At 37.8% G+C, this 16,815-nt stretch overlaps 1 protein-coding gene across 1 annotated transcript in view; it reads left to right on the forward strand.

The window, feature by feature from the left end:
- Positions 1–16,815, forward strand: part of LOC308252651 (phospholipid-transporting ATPase ABCA3-like) — a gene marked incomplete at both ends in the record, with an annotated part of 346,909 nt that overhangs the window by 115,799 nt on the left and 214,295 nt on the right. Inside the window, 3 exon segments of the mRNA XM_080677416.1 lie at positions 12,213–12,386; positions 13,921–14,099; positions 14,875–15,009. Coding sequence (XP_080533542.1) covers positions 12,213–12,386; positions 13,921–14,099; positions 14,875–15,009 — 488 coding nt within the window.

The following is a 16,815-nucleotide window of genomic DNA, read 5'->3' on the forward strand; positions in this document are numbered from 1 at the left end:
TCCTTCCTCTTGAATTTTTTGGAATAGTCTGAGGAAGATAGGTTTTAGTTCTTCCTTGAATGTTTGGTAAAACTCTCCTGTGAAGCCATCTGGCCCTGGGCTTTTGTTTGCAGGAAGCTCTTTGATGACTGCTTCAATTTCTTCCATAGTTATTGGCCTATTGAGATTTTTAGAATCATCCTGATTGAGTTTTGGAAGGTTGCATTTTTCTAGGAATATATCCATTTTCTCTAGGTTGTCTAGTTTTTTGGAATAGAATTGTTCATAGTATTTTTAACAATCATTTGTATTTCTTTGGGGTCAGTTGTTATTTCGCCTCTTTCATTTCTGATTTTGTTTATTTAGGTCCTGTCTTTGATTCTAGGTGAGCCTGGTTAGAGGTTCATCAATCTTGTTTATCCTTTCAAAGAACCAGCTCTTGGTTTCATTGATCTTTTGTATTTTTTTTGGGGGGGGGGTCTCTTTGTCATTTATTTCTGCTCTGATCTTTATTATCTCCTTCCTTCTGATCATAAAGGGCTTTTCTTCTTGCTCTCTTCCTAAATCTTTAAGTTTTAGAATTAGATGATTTATTACCATTCTTTCTTTCTTTCTTTTCTTTTCTTTTCTTTTCTTTTCTTTTCTTTTTTTTTTTGAAGTAGGTTTGTAAAGCTATGAACTTCCCTCTCAGGACTGCTTTCACTATGTCCAATAGATTTTTGGATTGTTGTGTTTTCATTCTCATTCATGTCCAGGATGTTTTTTTAATTTCTTCTTTGATCTCCTTGGTACCCCAATCATTCTTTAATAGCATGCTATTCAGCTTCCAAGTGTTTGAATTTTTTTTTTTTTGTAGTTTATTTCTAATATTATGCCATTGTGGTCTGAGACGATGCTTGGTATGATTTCATTCATCTTGAATTTGGAAAGACTTTGCCGGTTATCCAATATGTAGTCTATCTTTGAAAATGTCCCATGTGCACTTGAAAAGAACATATATTCTGTGGCTTTGGGCTGAAATGTTCTGAAGATGTCAATTAAGTCCATCTGATCTAGTGAGTCATTTAGGATTGCTGTTTCTTTGCTGATTTTTTGTCTACAGGATTTATCCAGTGATGTCAGTGGGGTACTAAAGTCTCCTACTATGATTGTATTGTTGTCCATCTCTCCCTTGATACCTTCCAGGAGTTTTTTTAAAATCTTTTTGGGTGCTCCTGCATTGTGTGCATATATGTTTACCAGGGTTATATCCTCTTATTGTATCGACCCCTGTGGTATTATGAAGTGGCTTTCCTTATCTCTTGTTATGACCTTCACTTTGAGGTCTATTTTGTCAGATATAAGTATTGCTACACCAGTTTTTTGTTTTTTTTTTCATTTCCATTTGCCTGAAAGATATTTTACCATCCCTTCACTTTCAGTCTGTGTGAGTCCCTTGTTCTGAGGTGGGTCTCTTGTAGACAGCATATATTTGGGTCATGTTGTTTTTTTTTATTGATTCAGCCACTTGATGTCTTTTGATTAGGGCATTTAGTCCATTTATGTTAAAAGTTATTATTGATAGGTACTTGTTTGTAGCTATTTTCATTTTAGTTCCTGTGTTCCTTCTTCCCTTTTTATTTCTTCTTTTTACACCAGTTTCTTTAGCATTTCTTGCATTGCTGGCTTGGTAGCGATAAACTCCCTTAGTCTTTTTTTTTTTTTTTTTTTTTTTTTTTTTTTGTCTGTGAAGCCTTATTTTCCCTTCAATTCTGAATGATAGCCTTGCTGGATAGAGTATTCTTGGATTCAGTCCCTTGCTTTGCATCACTTTGGGAATTTTGTCCCATTCCTTTCTGGCCTGTTGTGTTTCTGTTGAGAAATCATTGGATAATCTATTGGGAGATCCCTTGTACATTACGTTCTGTCTCTGTCTTGCAGCCTTTAAGATTCTCTCTTTGTCCTGAATGTTTGCCATCGTAATTAAGATGTGTCTTGGTTTGGGTCTTTTTGGGTTCATCTTGTTTGGGACTCTCTGTGGTTGTGTCACTCTTTTCTTCCCCACATCAGGGAATTTTTCTGACATTTCTTTAAATAGGTTTTCTAACCCTTATTCCTCTTCCTGTTTTTCTGGCACCTCCATTATTCATATGTTGGTTCATTTCATGTTGTCCCAAAGCTCCCTTACGCTCTCCTCCTATCTTTTAATTTTTTTCTCCAATTGCAGTTCATTTTGGGTGTGTTTTGCTTCCCTGTCTTTTAATTCACTATTTCGGTCCTCTACTTCTAGTCTACTGTTGAAACTTTCCATGGTATTTTTTAATTGCAACTATATCATTCTTCACTTCTTCTTGATTCTTACATAAGTTGTTGATTTTTTTCATCCATCCAGTTTATGAACTGTTTGACCCTTATTCTGAATTCTTTTTCTGACATATTTTTTGCCTCTGTTTCACTTTGCTGCTTTTCTGGCTATTTCTCCTTTTCTTTCCTTTGGGTGTTTCTCTGTCTCCCCATTTTTGCTCTCACCAAAGGATCTAGGTGTCAAGTTGTGCGGGGCTGCTCCTCAGATGACAGTGGCTCTTCGGGTGGTGGCTGCTCCTTGGGCAGTGGCTGCTCCTTGGGCAGTCACGGAAGCAGCTGCTCCTCAGTTGATGGCAGCTCCTCTGGGGGGGGTGCTGCTCACAGCAGTGGTGACTCCTCTGGCTGGCGGGGGCAGGTTACTCTTGCAGCTGCTGCTCCTTGGATGGGGTGGGCTGCTCATGTGGCTGCTGCTCCTTGAGTAGGGGCAGGCTGCTTGTGGAGCTGCTGATCCTTGGTCAGGTGTGGCTGCTCATGTGGCTCTCTCTGTTTCTTGAGGAATCTGGCTAAAGGTTCATCAATCTTTGTTATCTTTTCAAAGAACCAACTCTTGATTTTATTGATCTTTTTATAGTTTTTTTAGTCTCCATGTCATTTACTTCTGCTCTGATCATTAATATTTTCTTCCTTCTACTTCTCTGGGCTTTTCTTGTTGTTCTCTTTCTAGTTCTTATAGTTGTATGGTTAAACAGTTTATTATTAATTTTTCTTGTTATTTGAGGTAAGTTGTAGTGCTGTAAGCTTCCCTCTCAGGACTGCTTTTGTTATGTACCATAGATTTTGGGTTGTTGTGTGTTCATTTTCATTTGTTTCCAGGATGTTCTTTATTTCTTCTTTGATATTTTTGGTAACCCATTCCTTGTTTAATAGCATGCTAGTTAGCCTCCATGTGTTTGAATATTTTGGGGGTGTTTTTTTAATTGTTGTTGTTTTTTTGTATTTCATGTCTATTTTTGTGCCATTGTGATCTGAGAAGGTTCTTGATATGATTTCAATCTTCTTGAACTTGTAGAGACTTGTTTTATGTCCTAACATGTGGTCTGTCTTTGAAAATGGCACGGGTGCACTTGAGAAGAATGCATATTCTGTAGCTTTGGGTCGAAATGTTCTGAAAATATCAATTGATTCCACCTGAACTAGTGTGTCATTTAGGAATACTATTTCCTTGTTGATATTTTTGTCTAGAAGATCTATCCACTGAAGTTAGTGGGGTGTTAAAATCCCCTACTATGATTGTATTGCTGTCAATCTCTCCCTTGAAATTCTCTCGAAGTTTTTTTAGATATTTGGATGTTCCCGTATTGAGTACATATATGTTTACCACAGTTATATCCTCTTGTTGTATTTGTCACTTTAGTATTATTAAGTGATCTTCATTATCTCTTGTTATGGCCTTAACCTTGAAGTCTATTTTGTCATATATGAATATTGCTACCCCAGCTATCTTTTCATTTTTGTTTGCCTGGAATAATTTATTTCCATCCCTTCCCTTTCTGCCTGTGTGATCCTTTTGTTCTGATGTGGGTCTCTTGTAGACAGCACATATATGGGTCATGTTTTGTTATCCATTCAGCTACTCTATGTCTTTTGATTGGAGCATTTAAGCCATTTACATTTAAGGTTACTATTAATAGGTACTTATTCATTGCCATTCTTATTCTTTCTTTTAAAATTTTTTATTAAGGTATTATATGTGTACATATCTTACCATTGTCTTATTCTTTATACCTGTGTTTTTCTCTTTCTTTTTTTTATGACAGTCCCTTTAGCATTTCTTGCATTGCTGCTTTACTTGTAATACACTCTTCTAGCCATGTTTTGTCTGTGAAGCTCTTTATTCACCTTCAATTTTTTTATGATAATCTTGCTGGTTCAGTCCCTGGTTTTTATTACCTTGTATATTTCATGCCATTTGGCCTGAAGTTTTTCTATTGAAAAGGTAGCTATCATTATAATTGGATATCCTTTGTAGGTCACTTTCTGTCTCTCTCTTACAGACTTGAAGATTCATTCTTTGTCTTTGATGTTCGGCATTTTAATTAATATATGCCTAGGTGTGGGTCTTTTGGGGTTTATCTTGATTGGTATTCTTTGTGTTTCCTGGATTCGAGTGACTTTTCCTTCACCAGGTTAGGGAAATTTCCTGCCATTACATCTTCAAATATGCTCTCTATTCCTTCCTCAAATTCTTCTCCTCTGGCCCCCTATTATGTGGATATTGTTATGTTTCATGTTGTCCAAAGCTCCCATACACTCACTTCATGTTTTTTTTTTTCCATTTGCTGCTCTGAATTAGTGTTTTTGTCTACCTTGTCTTCTAATTCACTGATTTGATCCTCAGCTTCTTCTAGTCTATTGCTGAATCCTTCCAGAGTGTTCTTTATTTCAGCTATGTTATTCCTCATTTCCAATTGATTCTTATTTATTGTTTCAAGCTTTCTTTTCATATTGGTGTAGCTCTCATTAAGACCCTTATAATTCTCATTAAGTTACTTGTAGTTCTCACTGAATTGTTTGAGCACCCTTAATACTATTACTCTGAATTCTTCATCTGAAAAATTATTTACCTCCATGTCATTTAGTTCCTTTTATGGTTTTTCCTTGTCTTTACTTTTGGGGATTGTTTATTTGTCTCACCATTTTTGCTATCCCTTTGTTTTTGTTTCTGTATATTAGACAAAACTGCTATGCCACACAGATTTTGTGGGGTGGCCTTATGCAGTAGGTGTTTTGTGGGACCTGACTCTTAGACCTCCTGAGCTGGGTTTTCTAAGAAAGCCCCTTACTTGAGTTATTTGGCTTCTCCTGTTGTATTTGGGTTTTGAGTGTTATTGTCCTATTCAAGGATGGAGTCTCCTCTCAGGCTGGCTGACTATGTGCCCACCCCTGAGCATGTTGTGAAAGTTGTTGTAGAGATGCTGACCAAACAAAACAAAATACAACACAACAAAATTCAAAATAGAAGATAGAAAACAAAAGTGTACATAAGACCCCTGCAGCACCAACAAAAGCAACCACCAGAAAATAGAGAATTCAGAAAGAGAAGAGATAGCAAGAATGATAGAAAACAAGAAAGAAATAAAAAATACAAGGACAAGACAAAACAAACAAACAAAAGAAGCACAAACAAAACCAACAGAAAATGGTGGCAGAATATATAGATGCAGAGCTGAAATAAAGAAAGTAAGAATAAAGAATCAGAGGCATAGGGGCAGGCAAATGGTTTAAAATAAAAGGAGAAAAGAAATGAAAAAACAAGAAAATAATTTGTAAAGGAAAGTAGAGGAGAAAGCAGATAGACTTATAATAAGTAAAAGAAAAAGGATGAAAAAGCAGGAGAAAAATAGAAAAATATTGAGTAGTCAAAAAGAAAGAAAAAAATTGAGTAGCAAAAGGAAAGAGGGAAGTTAGATATATGAATGAAACAACAGAGACTAGAATAATAAGAAATCAGTAACACAGATCGATATAGAAGATAAATTTAAAAAGAAAAAAGAACGGGAATAGAAAATTAAAAAAGGAAATAGAGGAAAAAAGTGAGGACAAGAGAAGAAAAAAAGTTTAAAAAAAAAATGAATTGGCATTTGTTTCAGCAGAGTTTAGTGCCCCCTGGGAGCTCACTTAGATCCCACTCTTCTCTGTCTGCCAATTCTGAGCTTCCTGTTCTGTAGATAGGTGCGGACACTGTCAGGGACTGTCCTCTTTTGGCTTTCAGCACCTGCTTGAAGCTCCGAATGATTCACCTATTCACCATTTGTGTCTCCACAGGCCTTGGCTGCCAGCAGGAGGGCCAATCTGCCCTCTGAATTAGGTTCATTAGCAGCACTAGGCCCAGGGCTGGTCAGCAGACTTCCCCTGGTTCCCCAGGCTCCGCCTCTGCCTGCCTTTGCCTGCTATCCATCTGTCAATCTTAATCACTCAAAAGTCTGTTTCTGAAGGGGCTTTAGGCAGGGGAGGTGCTGTTTAGTTTTCAGGGAATGTGGTGGGTGTGTTTCCCTGTCCCAGAGCCACTCCTCCACAAGTTGCCCAAATTATTACTTTCCTTGGCTGGACAGAGATCCTGTGTGGAGACCAATGAGGCTGGCTAGAAACCTGGAGTTTTTATCAGTTCTCCTGTGTGGGGAAATTATCAGTCTGTTTCCCAGGATAGTAGAGTGGGCGGCCCCTCCCCCAGTCCAGTCACTGAGGGATCATTGAGACTGTTCAAACCCATAGGCGTGGCCTCTGCTTTTGTTCCTCTGTTAAGCTCCAAATGCAGAGTGTGGCATGCTGTGGGTGGGACAGGCTGTGCCACTTAGGGTGGTTTTTTTTTCTTTTCCTGCCCTGTGGCTGCTGGGGGACCTATGACCAAATGCTTGTGGCTGCTGTTTTTTCAGGTATCATATCCTCAGGAAAGAATTTAAAATAAGAAGAAAAGGAAGAATCACTCCTAATAGTGTTTTACTTCATAATATCCAATTTTTATTTGGATGCTGCAATTTAATTCTAGATGAGGTTAACTGTTTTCTTAACAAGAATTTCCTTTTTAGTATTTTATCAGAATCACATTTTTGGAGCACTTCATACTCTAAGCCAGATCTGGTTGCTTGACACCAACTTGGTGTCTCTGTTTATGTAGGCATCCTTATTTGCCCTCAGTACCATGACATAGACTGAATATCAGTTTCTGGAAACACAATCTAGGTCAGCGGTTGCCAACTCATGGTCCGTGAGAAAATTTTGGTGGTCCACAGAAAAATTTGGACCTTATTTGCATTTAAAAAAACCTCTAGAATATTTTCAAAGAATGCATGAAAATATGCAAAAGCAAGTAATTGCTTTAACAAAAATGACTGTTGTAGATAAATCCTTATTAAAGGCTTCTTATCTGATAGCACTTCAGATCTCAAAAAATAAAAAGCCATATATGATTGGAGAATTAATTAAGCCTTGCATGTTACAAGCCAGCGAAGAGGTTTTGGGAAGGCAGGCTGTCCAGAAACTGAAAGCAATTCTTATGTCTGCTAACACTGTCAAATGCAGAATTGAAGATATGGCTGAAGAGATTGAAAATCATATATAATAAAGAGGTAATATGCAAATTGACCCTCACATCCTCACACAAGATGGCCACCCCCATGTGGTCAAAGATGGCCACCACAAGATGGCTGGCAGGGAGGGTAGTTGTGGGCAATCAGGCTGGCAGGGGAGGGCAGTTAGGGGCAACCAAGACAGCAGGGGAGGGCAGTTGGGGGGTACCAGGCTGGCAGGGGAGAGCAGTTAGGGACGACTGAGGAGGGCAGTTGGGGGTTACCGGGCCAGCAGGGGAGGGCAGTTAAGGGCAACCAGGCTGGCAGGGGAGGGCAGTTGGGGGCAACTTGGCTGTCAGGGGAGGGCAGTTAGGGGTGACTGGGGAAGGCAGTTGGGGGTTACCAGGCCAGCAGGGGAGGGCAGTTGGAGTTGATCAGGCTGGCAGGGGAGGGCAGTTGGGGGTAATCAGGCTGGCAGGGGAGCAGTTAGACATCAATCAGGCTGGCAAGGGAGTGGTTAGGGGGTGATCAGGCAGTCAGACATCCCCCAATGGGCCCCAGATTGGAGAGGGTGCAGGCTGGGCTGAGGAACACTCCTCCCCAGGGCATGAATTTCGTGCACCGGGCCTCTAGTCAAGTTATAAAAATGGTGAAAAATTCACCATTTTATTCAATTCAACTTGACAAATCAATGGTCGTAAGTAACAAGGCACTTCTTTGTTTTTTGAGGAGAGTTCCAGGGAGAACTACTTTGTTGGCTCAACTTGCCAGGTGGAACAACTAGCTCTGAGATTTTTGAAGCACTTAATAGTTATTTCCTAGAACTTTGAATTGAATGGGGAAAACATATTGGGATATGTACAGAAGGTGCCACAACATGACTGAACATCTTTCAGGAATTATTGCAAAGGTGAAAAATGTTGGTGCCCCAGACATTTTGTCTACACACTTCATTGTACATTGTGAACAATTTGTGGCAAAAAAAAAAAAAAAATGTCCCCAGAACTACATGAAGTATTATCAGATGTTATTAAAATTATAAATGCAATTCGACACAAAGCACTTGATTCTTTAATATTTGAGGCACTTTGCAAAGAAATGGGTTTTCAGTATATTCACCTTCTTCTTCACACGGAGGTGAGATGGCTCTCAAGGGGCAAGATACTAACCCTACTGTACGCCCTGCGCAAAGAAGTCAAAATATTTTTCCAGCAGCAAAATAATCCGAAATTACAAGAACTCTTCTCTGACGATGAGTAGCCAAGCTTGCATACCTGGCAGATATTTTTTCGCTATTAAATGAATTAAACATATCCTTGCAAGGGCAACTTAAGGACATGTTCACACTATGAGGTAAAATGGATGTTTTTAAAGATAAAATATTACTGTGCAAACACGATTGGCTGAAGAAGATCTTCAAATGTTTTCAAATTTTGAGGAATATATGAGAGAGAAGGATGTCAACCGGCAGGTGGCAACTATTGTTCAACAGCACTTACAATCACTCACAGAATCTTTTGGTCATTATTACCCAAAGAAAGAAGATCCCAGACATGGCAATATGTGGATAATTGACCCATTTGCGGCAAACATTGAAGATAGCAATTTAAGCATGAATGAAAAAGAAAGCCTCATCAATCTATCATCCAGTGACAGTCTTAAAGGTAAATTCCAGTCATTCTTATCAAGACCTCATTTTTGGATCTCCATTAAAAGTGAATACCTATTGCTGAGTGAAAAAGCAATGAAAATTTTGATCCAATTTTCAACAACATATTTGTGTGAAAAAACATTTTCATCTGTCACAGCAATTAAAACTCAGCATCGGTCTCAGCTTGAAATAAGTACGTCTCTACGTCTTGCAGTAACGGCATTGGACCCAAAAATCCATAAACTTATTTCAAGCAAACAGGAGCAAATATCATACTCTAAAATTTTGTAATAGTTAAAAAAGCTTCAATTATTTTGTAAAAATTAAACTTACTTAAATAAATTTGTTACAATTAAACAACCTTTGAAGATTTTATTATGATTAAGTATTTATGATGTTGTTATATCAAATAGGTGCATTTCATATTAATAAAATGGAAGTTCTCTGATCATTATTTTATAATGTATTTATCTTTTTTAAAAAAATCATATTAGTGGTCTGTAAGATTTAAAATTATGAATTTAGGAGAGAAACCAAGATGGCGGAATAGGTAAACACCTGATCTTGCCACCTCTCACAACCACTTCAAAAATACAACTAAAAGACAAAATGAACATCATCCAGAATCACAGGAAGGCTGGCTAAGTGGAAATTCTACAACTAGAAGGGAAGAGAAAAGCACACTGAGACTCAGAGGAGCTGTGGAAGTAAAGTGCAGAGGTACTGAGGCGCGCGTGTAGAGGGCTGGCAACTGAGTATGCGGCAATCTTTTTCAAGCTGCAGGGAGACACAGGCTCCCGACTGCTCTGAACTCCAGTTCCAGGCGAGACTCTGGGGACCCAGACTCATACTGGGAGAAACTGGACTGTCTGGCAGCGGGCAGAACTCGAGGGTGGCTTTCTCTCAGAGGTGCTTGCAGGGATTACCAAGGGACACTGAGACCGGGGGCCTCTTAGGGCAGGGCTGATGGGAAGCCATTGCTGTTTGCTCCGCCCCATCCAAGCTGTGCACGGAGGCTTTTGCATATGAATAGCCTGGTCCTTTGAAATCTAAATTTACCTATCAAACTGCAGTTGAGGCAGAGAGACTCAGAACATCCAAAAGAAGGCCCAAGGCCCCACAGCAGCTTGCATTGCTTCACAGCTGGGCCTCATCTGGGCACCTCCAAAACCCAAACAAAGAAGAGGAATCTGCAGATCTCTTCATAGCTCCTGCTGGGTAGCCTCAGGCAGAGGCTAAATTAGCACCTCATTGGAGATACAAGAGCCAGTGTACCCAGTGGTCAGAGTGGGACCATCCAGATTACAACTCCTCAGATCCATAAGGGACACACTCAGGTGGCAGACTCAGTGAGCACCAAAGCCCCACTGAAGCAAGTCTTGCCTCATAAGGGTGTCTCCAGCACAGAAGTTCTCCCATCGTAGACACAGCTGATCCTCACAGCCAATTGGCCTGGAGGTCAATTCCTCCCAGTGATACCAACAACAATCAAGTCTTAACTACAACAAGACTGTGCACACAGCCCACAAAGGGGTGCACCAAGAGTGTCCACCTCAGGTAACTAGTGAGGCTGAGCCACTGGGCCCTATAGGACACCTAGCACACAGAGCCACTCTATCAACTCAGGGAAGCAACCAAAATGCAGAGACAAAGAAACAGGTCACAAATGAAAGAAATGGAGGAAAGCAAATGACTGGATATAGAGTTCAAAACCACTGTTATAAGGTTTTTCAAAAATTTTCTAGAAAAGGCTGATAAATTTAGTGAGACCCTCGAGGATATGAAAAAAGACCAACTAGAAATTAAGCATACTCTGACTGAAATAAAAAACGATATACAGAGATCCAACAGCAGACTAGAGGATCGCAAGAATCAAGTCAAAGATTTGAAATACAAAGAAGCAAAAAACACTCAACTGGAAAAGCAAAAAGAGAAAAGAATCCAAAAATATGAAGATAGTGTAAGGAGCCTCTGGGACAACTTTAAGCATACCAACATTTGAATTATGGGGGTTCCAGAAGAGAAAGAGCAAGATACTGAAAATCTATTTGAAGAAAACTTCCCCCACCTGGTGAAAGAAATAGACTTACAAGTCCAAACAAAAGGAATCCAAAGAGGACCACACCAAGACACATCATAATTAAAATGCCAAGAGCAAAAGACAAAGGGAGAATATTAAAAGCAGCAAGAGAAAAACAGTTAGTTACCTCCAAGGGAGCACCCATATGACTGTCAGCTGATTTCTCAACAGAAATTATGCAGGCCAGACGGGAGTGGCAAAAAATATTCAAAGTGATGAATAGCAAGAACCTACAACCAAGATTATTCTACCAAGCAAAGCTATCATTTAGAATTGAAGGTCAGGTAAAGAGCTTCACAGACAAGAAAAAGCTAAAAGAGTTCATCACCACCAAACCAGTATTATATGAAATGCTGAAAGGTACTCTTTAAGAAGAGGAAGAAGAAGAAAAAGGTAAAGATATAAATTATGAACAACAAATACATATCTATCAACAAGTGAATCTAAAATTAAGTGAATAAAAAATCTGATGAACAGAATAAATTGGTGAATATAATAGAATCAGAGGCATAGAAAGGGAGTGGACTGACAATTCTCAGGGGGAAAGGGGTGTGGTGGATGCAGGAAGAGACTGGACAAAAATCGTACACCTATGGATGAGGACGGGGGAGGCGGGTAAGGGCATGGGGTGTCTGGGATCCGGGAGGGGAGCTATGGGGGGAAAAAAGAGGAACAATTGTAATAATCTGAATAATAAAGATTTTAAAAAATAAAAAATAAATAAAAAAGAATTTATGAATTTAGTGGTCTGTGAGTCTAAAAGGTTGGTGACCGCTGATCTAGGTATTTTCTGAATTTGCTAATGATAGTATTTACAATATTTTATGTTGCGTGATAATAAACATGTAAATTTCCATTAAAAGCTGCAATAGTCATAGTTATTGCATATCTAATGATAAATTCAAGAATAAGTAGTGTTTTAAATGTGTTAACTTTTACCTTTTATTCATTCAAAAATACTTTTAAACACTTAATAAGTGTCAAACATTTTATAATGTGCTGAGGCAGTAGTGGCAGAAGTAGTGGCGAGCCAAGCAAACCAATGTCTATTCTCAATGTGCTTCTTTTAGGGCACTCATAATAAAACCAAAGTATTTGTATTTCAGCTTTTCAGTTGTTTAACTTGACCTTATTATTTCTCTCCTATTGGCAGCACACTTTGCTATATCTCTTGGAGGCTTCATTTACATAATCAGCTACTTTCCAGCTCCAAGGATCTCTTCAAGTTACACACAGATGACACTCACCCAGAAGCTGGCTTTTTCCCTCAGCTCAAACGTTGTAATGGCACTGGGAACCAAATACCTTGTCAGGGCAGAAGTAGACAGTGAGTGTTAACCTTGTAAATTTTGCCATGTTCTCATAGGATATCCACAGTTTTAATATTACTGTCCTAAAAAAAATTCATACTACTTTATACCATTACCTATAGTGCATGAGTTTGCACATTTCCTCCATAAATTTACTCAGGTCTTTTAAAAATTTTAAATGTCTTTATTGATTTCAAAGAGAGGAAGGGACAGGGAGAGAGGGATAGAAACATCAATTATGACAGAATATCATTGACTGGTTGCCTCCTACATTGCCTACTGCAGATCCAGCCCCAACTGGGGCATGTACCCTGACTGGGAATTAAACTATGACCTCCTGAAACATAGGTCGATGCTCAACCACTGAGCCACACTAGCCAGGCCTCAGATCTTTTAGGGTCTCTTCGTACTCCTTTTGGAGTTGCCACCTTCTGTGTAGGGGTAGGAATGAAGTGACATGGGTCTGCCTTTTAATAACTTCCTTCTTCCTTTTTTCATCAATGCAAAACTATGCAAAAACCCCTCTAGTCTGTTCTTTAGTTCTCATTCATCTCTACTGTGCAGTGACTGCATTTTTCCAAAATTACATGTTAGTGAACATTTTGTGTGAGGACGGGGTGGGCAGAGGAGCCACTGTCTAAACCAAGCATGTCAAACTCAAAGGCTAACATGGGCCAAATAAACAAGGTTTAACTTTACATGGGCCTCAAAAAAAACAAAAGCTTCAATTTTCATAGAAACGTAGGTTTATTTCGATAGAGACATGCTGAATACAAAGGGCTGAAATAAATGAGTAATTGTTTATATAAAATAATAGAACATTTTAATAAAAATTAATATTTTTTCTTGAACATTAACTTACCAGACACTGAATACCTGCACAAATTAATAAGCATAACACAAATAAACCTATTTTTCTTGTTTTCCAAAAGTGAAATATTTCCTGTTGTGCACACCAAACAAGTCAGTCCAAGAATAATGACGTGGCCATCGGCTGCTAAAATATTCGCTGCTAGTATTAGTGGAGAGAAATGGTGTACCTTTGCATAAGCACATAAGGGAAATGAATGTAATACAATTATAGTCATCAGTCATTAGCGAACGTTGTAGTTCATTATTAATAATTATGTATAACAGGATATTGTAAAAATTAAGTTATGAAATTTTTGTTAAAACGTTTCTTACATTCTGTTATATTCACTGGGCTGAGAAAATATGTGTTGTGGGCTGCATGCGGCTCGCAGGCCGTGAGTTTGACATGCTTGGTCTAAACCTATAGGTCTGCTTATTTTTCGTAAAACTTATTTTCCTGACATTTTAGTATATTTTATTTTTGTTTAATTTATTACTGATGGTTTGTCTTTGTCATAGTAGGAGGCATATTACATGATTACTTGCTCAGATGTCCTAAATTCTAACAGTATAAGAAAGTAGCTGAATATAATAGTAATCTCTAGGGAACATTAACTTTTTTCACTCTTTCATTATGATACACATGAATAACTTTGTGTCAGTTGCCACCAAAATTTAATGTCTCCTGTTATCTCTTAGAAGTTGGAATTAAATGGAGTAATATCTTCTCACCAAACACAGTGGAGAACTTTGTCTTTGCCTATATACTGGGAATATTTTTACTTGATGCTGTCTTGTATGGCCTTGTGGCTTGGTACATAGAAGCCGTCTTTCCCGGAGAGTATGGTGTGCCCAAGCCATGGAACTTCTTTTTGCTGGTGAGTTGTACTGCTTCTATTATTGAGAGAGGTCACAATCCTTATGGACATGATTTATAATTTATATAAAAGGCAGCAGTAGTTAATTTTGCCCTGTCTATAATTGAGTCAATAGGTCATTGACTATTGACTCAATTAGTAATTAGAAAGAATCATTCTAATTACTTCAGGCATATGAATTCACTAACCTTTTCCTAATACACTAGAAAGTCTCTACTGCATATGTAATCTGTAGTTCATGGCCTACCATCCCAAACTTTACAATTCTTAACAATCCATCACTTTTGCAGGCTAGTGTTTCATAAGGGATTGAACTTCAGCATAACGAAGTTAATATAGGATGGGGTCTTTGGATACTAACACGGAGAAGTTTAGTTATGTTCCATATCGTGGCGCTCACCACATTTGGTTAGCCACATTTCTTCACAGCCAGTGCCATAGAAAAATGGGCAGCATGTACATCTTGTCTCCCTTCTTTTTTCCCCTTATTATCACTGGCTTATGTATTGCTAAGAGAAGACATGGCGGAGTGACATAATATGTTCTGCTGTGACCTCATTTTGCAGTGATTTCCTTTGGTTTCTCTCAGACAGTATGATTAAATAGAGTCGTCTCTTTTTATGCCTCGGGGGTTCAAATTATAGCCAATTAGTTCTAACACTTAATCCCAAGAAATGCTCTGCCCATGTCAACATAGAGGATAGCAGGCTAAACAACTTTCTACTGCGTTTTCTTCAGTGGTGTTTGCAATAATTACATTTTATTCTCTTCTTAGCACTCTTACTGGTTTGGGGAAAAACCAAAGAAAACAAATGAAACAACACAATTTTATGAGACAATTAAAACCAAGTATTTTGAAGTTGAACCTACTGATTTGGTGGCAGGTATCCAGCTCCAACATTTGTGCAAGGTATTGTTTCATACATCTGTTTTCTTGATGAAACTGATACTTAGTTTACAATTCATTGTAAATGTTTGTGATTGGAAATACCAAGAAAAAGATCACATAATAATAAAAGGTTATGGGCATTCTGTTTACTTCCTTTGAGAAAGATATAAATGAAATTTATACAAAATATAATAAAATTTTCTCCTTCCTCCAGAATAGTATCAGGCTTTCTATAAACTATAATTGTGGTGTTCTATGAATATATTCATTTTAAAATGTAGAGTTTAGAAGAGCAATTTTCAACTGGTGTGCCACAGTGTTTTAAAATGTGATTATTTAGGGGGCACTAATCTCTTTTTTTCTTTGATTGTCAAATAAAAATGACAACAGCCAACACAAAAAATAGCCATCCAGTGTGAATGAATCAAAATTACACCTATTTTTATCAGATCAGCAAGAAGTATATTTTTTTGGTGTGCCACAGAAATTTTAGTAATTAGTTGGTGTATGCCATGAGATGAAAAGGGTGAAAATCACTGGTCTAGAACATTAATTTCTGTTCACAATGTTTTGCACTTGTCTATCTGCAGTCTCCTCTGTCAGGGGAGGGATTCTTGTATCTCTTAATCTATCTGGATCAGTTGCAGGCATGTAGCATACAGGTATCCTGTATACTTACTGGCAATACATTGCCTCTTGAAGGTCTACCTACCTTGATTTGAGTTCCTAACCCTACAGCTTTGGGAATCACAAATCCTCCCATGCAAATTCAGGTTAATTTTGGAGGTGTTTATACTCCAGTGTGCTACATGCAGGTCTCTCTTTTGGTTATGTCGAGCCAAGTACAAAAATCGTGTTTTGCTCCTCAGGATTGCTTTGGCTATTTGTTTTTGTTTTTGTTGTTGTTGTTGTTTTTTGTGGTTCCATACAAATCTGGTAATTTTTTGTTCTGTTTCTTTTTTAAAATGCCATTGCAGTTTTGATGGGGATTGCATTAAATCTGCATATTGTTTTGAGTAATATGGACATTTTAACTATCTTGATTCTTTCAATCCATGAACATGGAATATCTCTTCATTTCTCTGTATCTTCTTCAATTGCTTTTAATAATGTCATGTAGTTTTCAGTGTATAAGTCCTTCAGATACTTTGTTCAAGTTTATTCCTAAGTATTTTATTCTTTTTATTTCAATTATAAAAGAAATTTTTTCCATTTCTTTTTCTGAAACTTCATTGTTAATATATAGGAATGCAATGTATTTTTTTATATTTATTTTGTATTCTGCAACATTACTATATTTGTTTATTGTTTCTAATAGTTTGTTTGGTGGAGTCTTTAGGCTTTCTATATACAGAATCATATCATCTGCAAAAGGTGACAGTTTTACTTCTTTATTCCCAAGTTGGATGCCTTTTATATCTTTCTCTTGCCTGATTATATCTCTCTGATTGCTCTGGCTAGGACCTCCAGTACTATGTTGAATAAGAGTGGTTAAAGTGGACAGCCTTGTCTTGTTCCTGATCTTAGAGAAAAAAGTTTTCAGTATTTCACTATGAAGTATATTAGCTGAGGGTTTGTCATATATGGCCTTTATTATGTTGAGGTACTTTCCTTCTATTCTCATTTTATTGAATGTTTTAATAATGAATGGATGTATCTTGTCAAATGCTTTTTCTACATCTATTGATATGATCATATGATTTTTATCCTTTACTTTGTTAATGTGATGTATTACATTGATTAATTTGTGTATGTTGAACTATCCTTGCCTCCTTCAACTGAACCCCTCTCAATCGTGATGTATTATCTTTTTAAAGTATTGTTGAA

Source organism: Plecotus auritus (assembly GCF_963455305.1).
Source record: "Plecotus auritus genome assembly, chromosome: 7".
NCBI lineage: Eukaryota > Metazoa > Chordata > Mammalia > Chiroptera > Vespertilionidae > Plecotus > Plecotus auritus.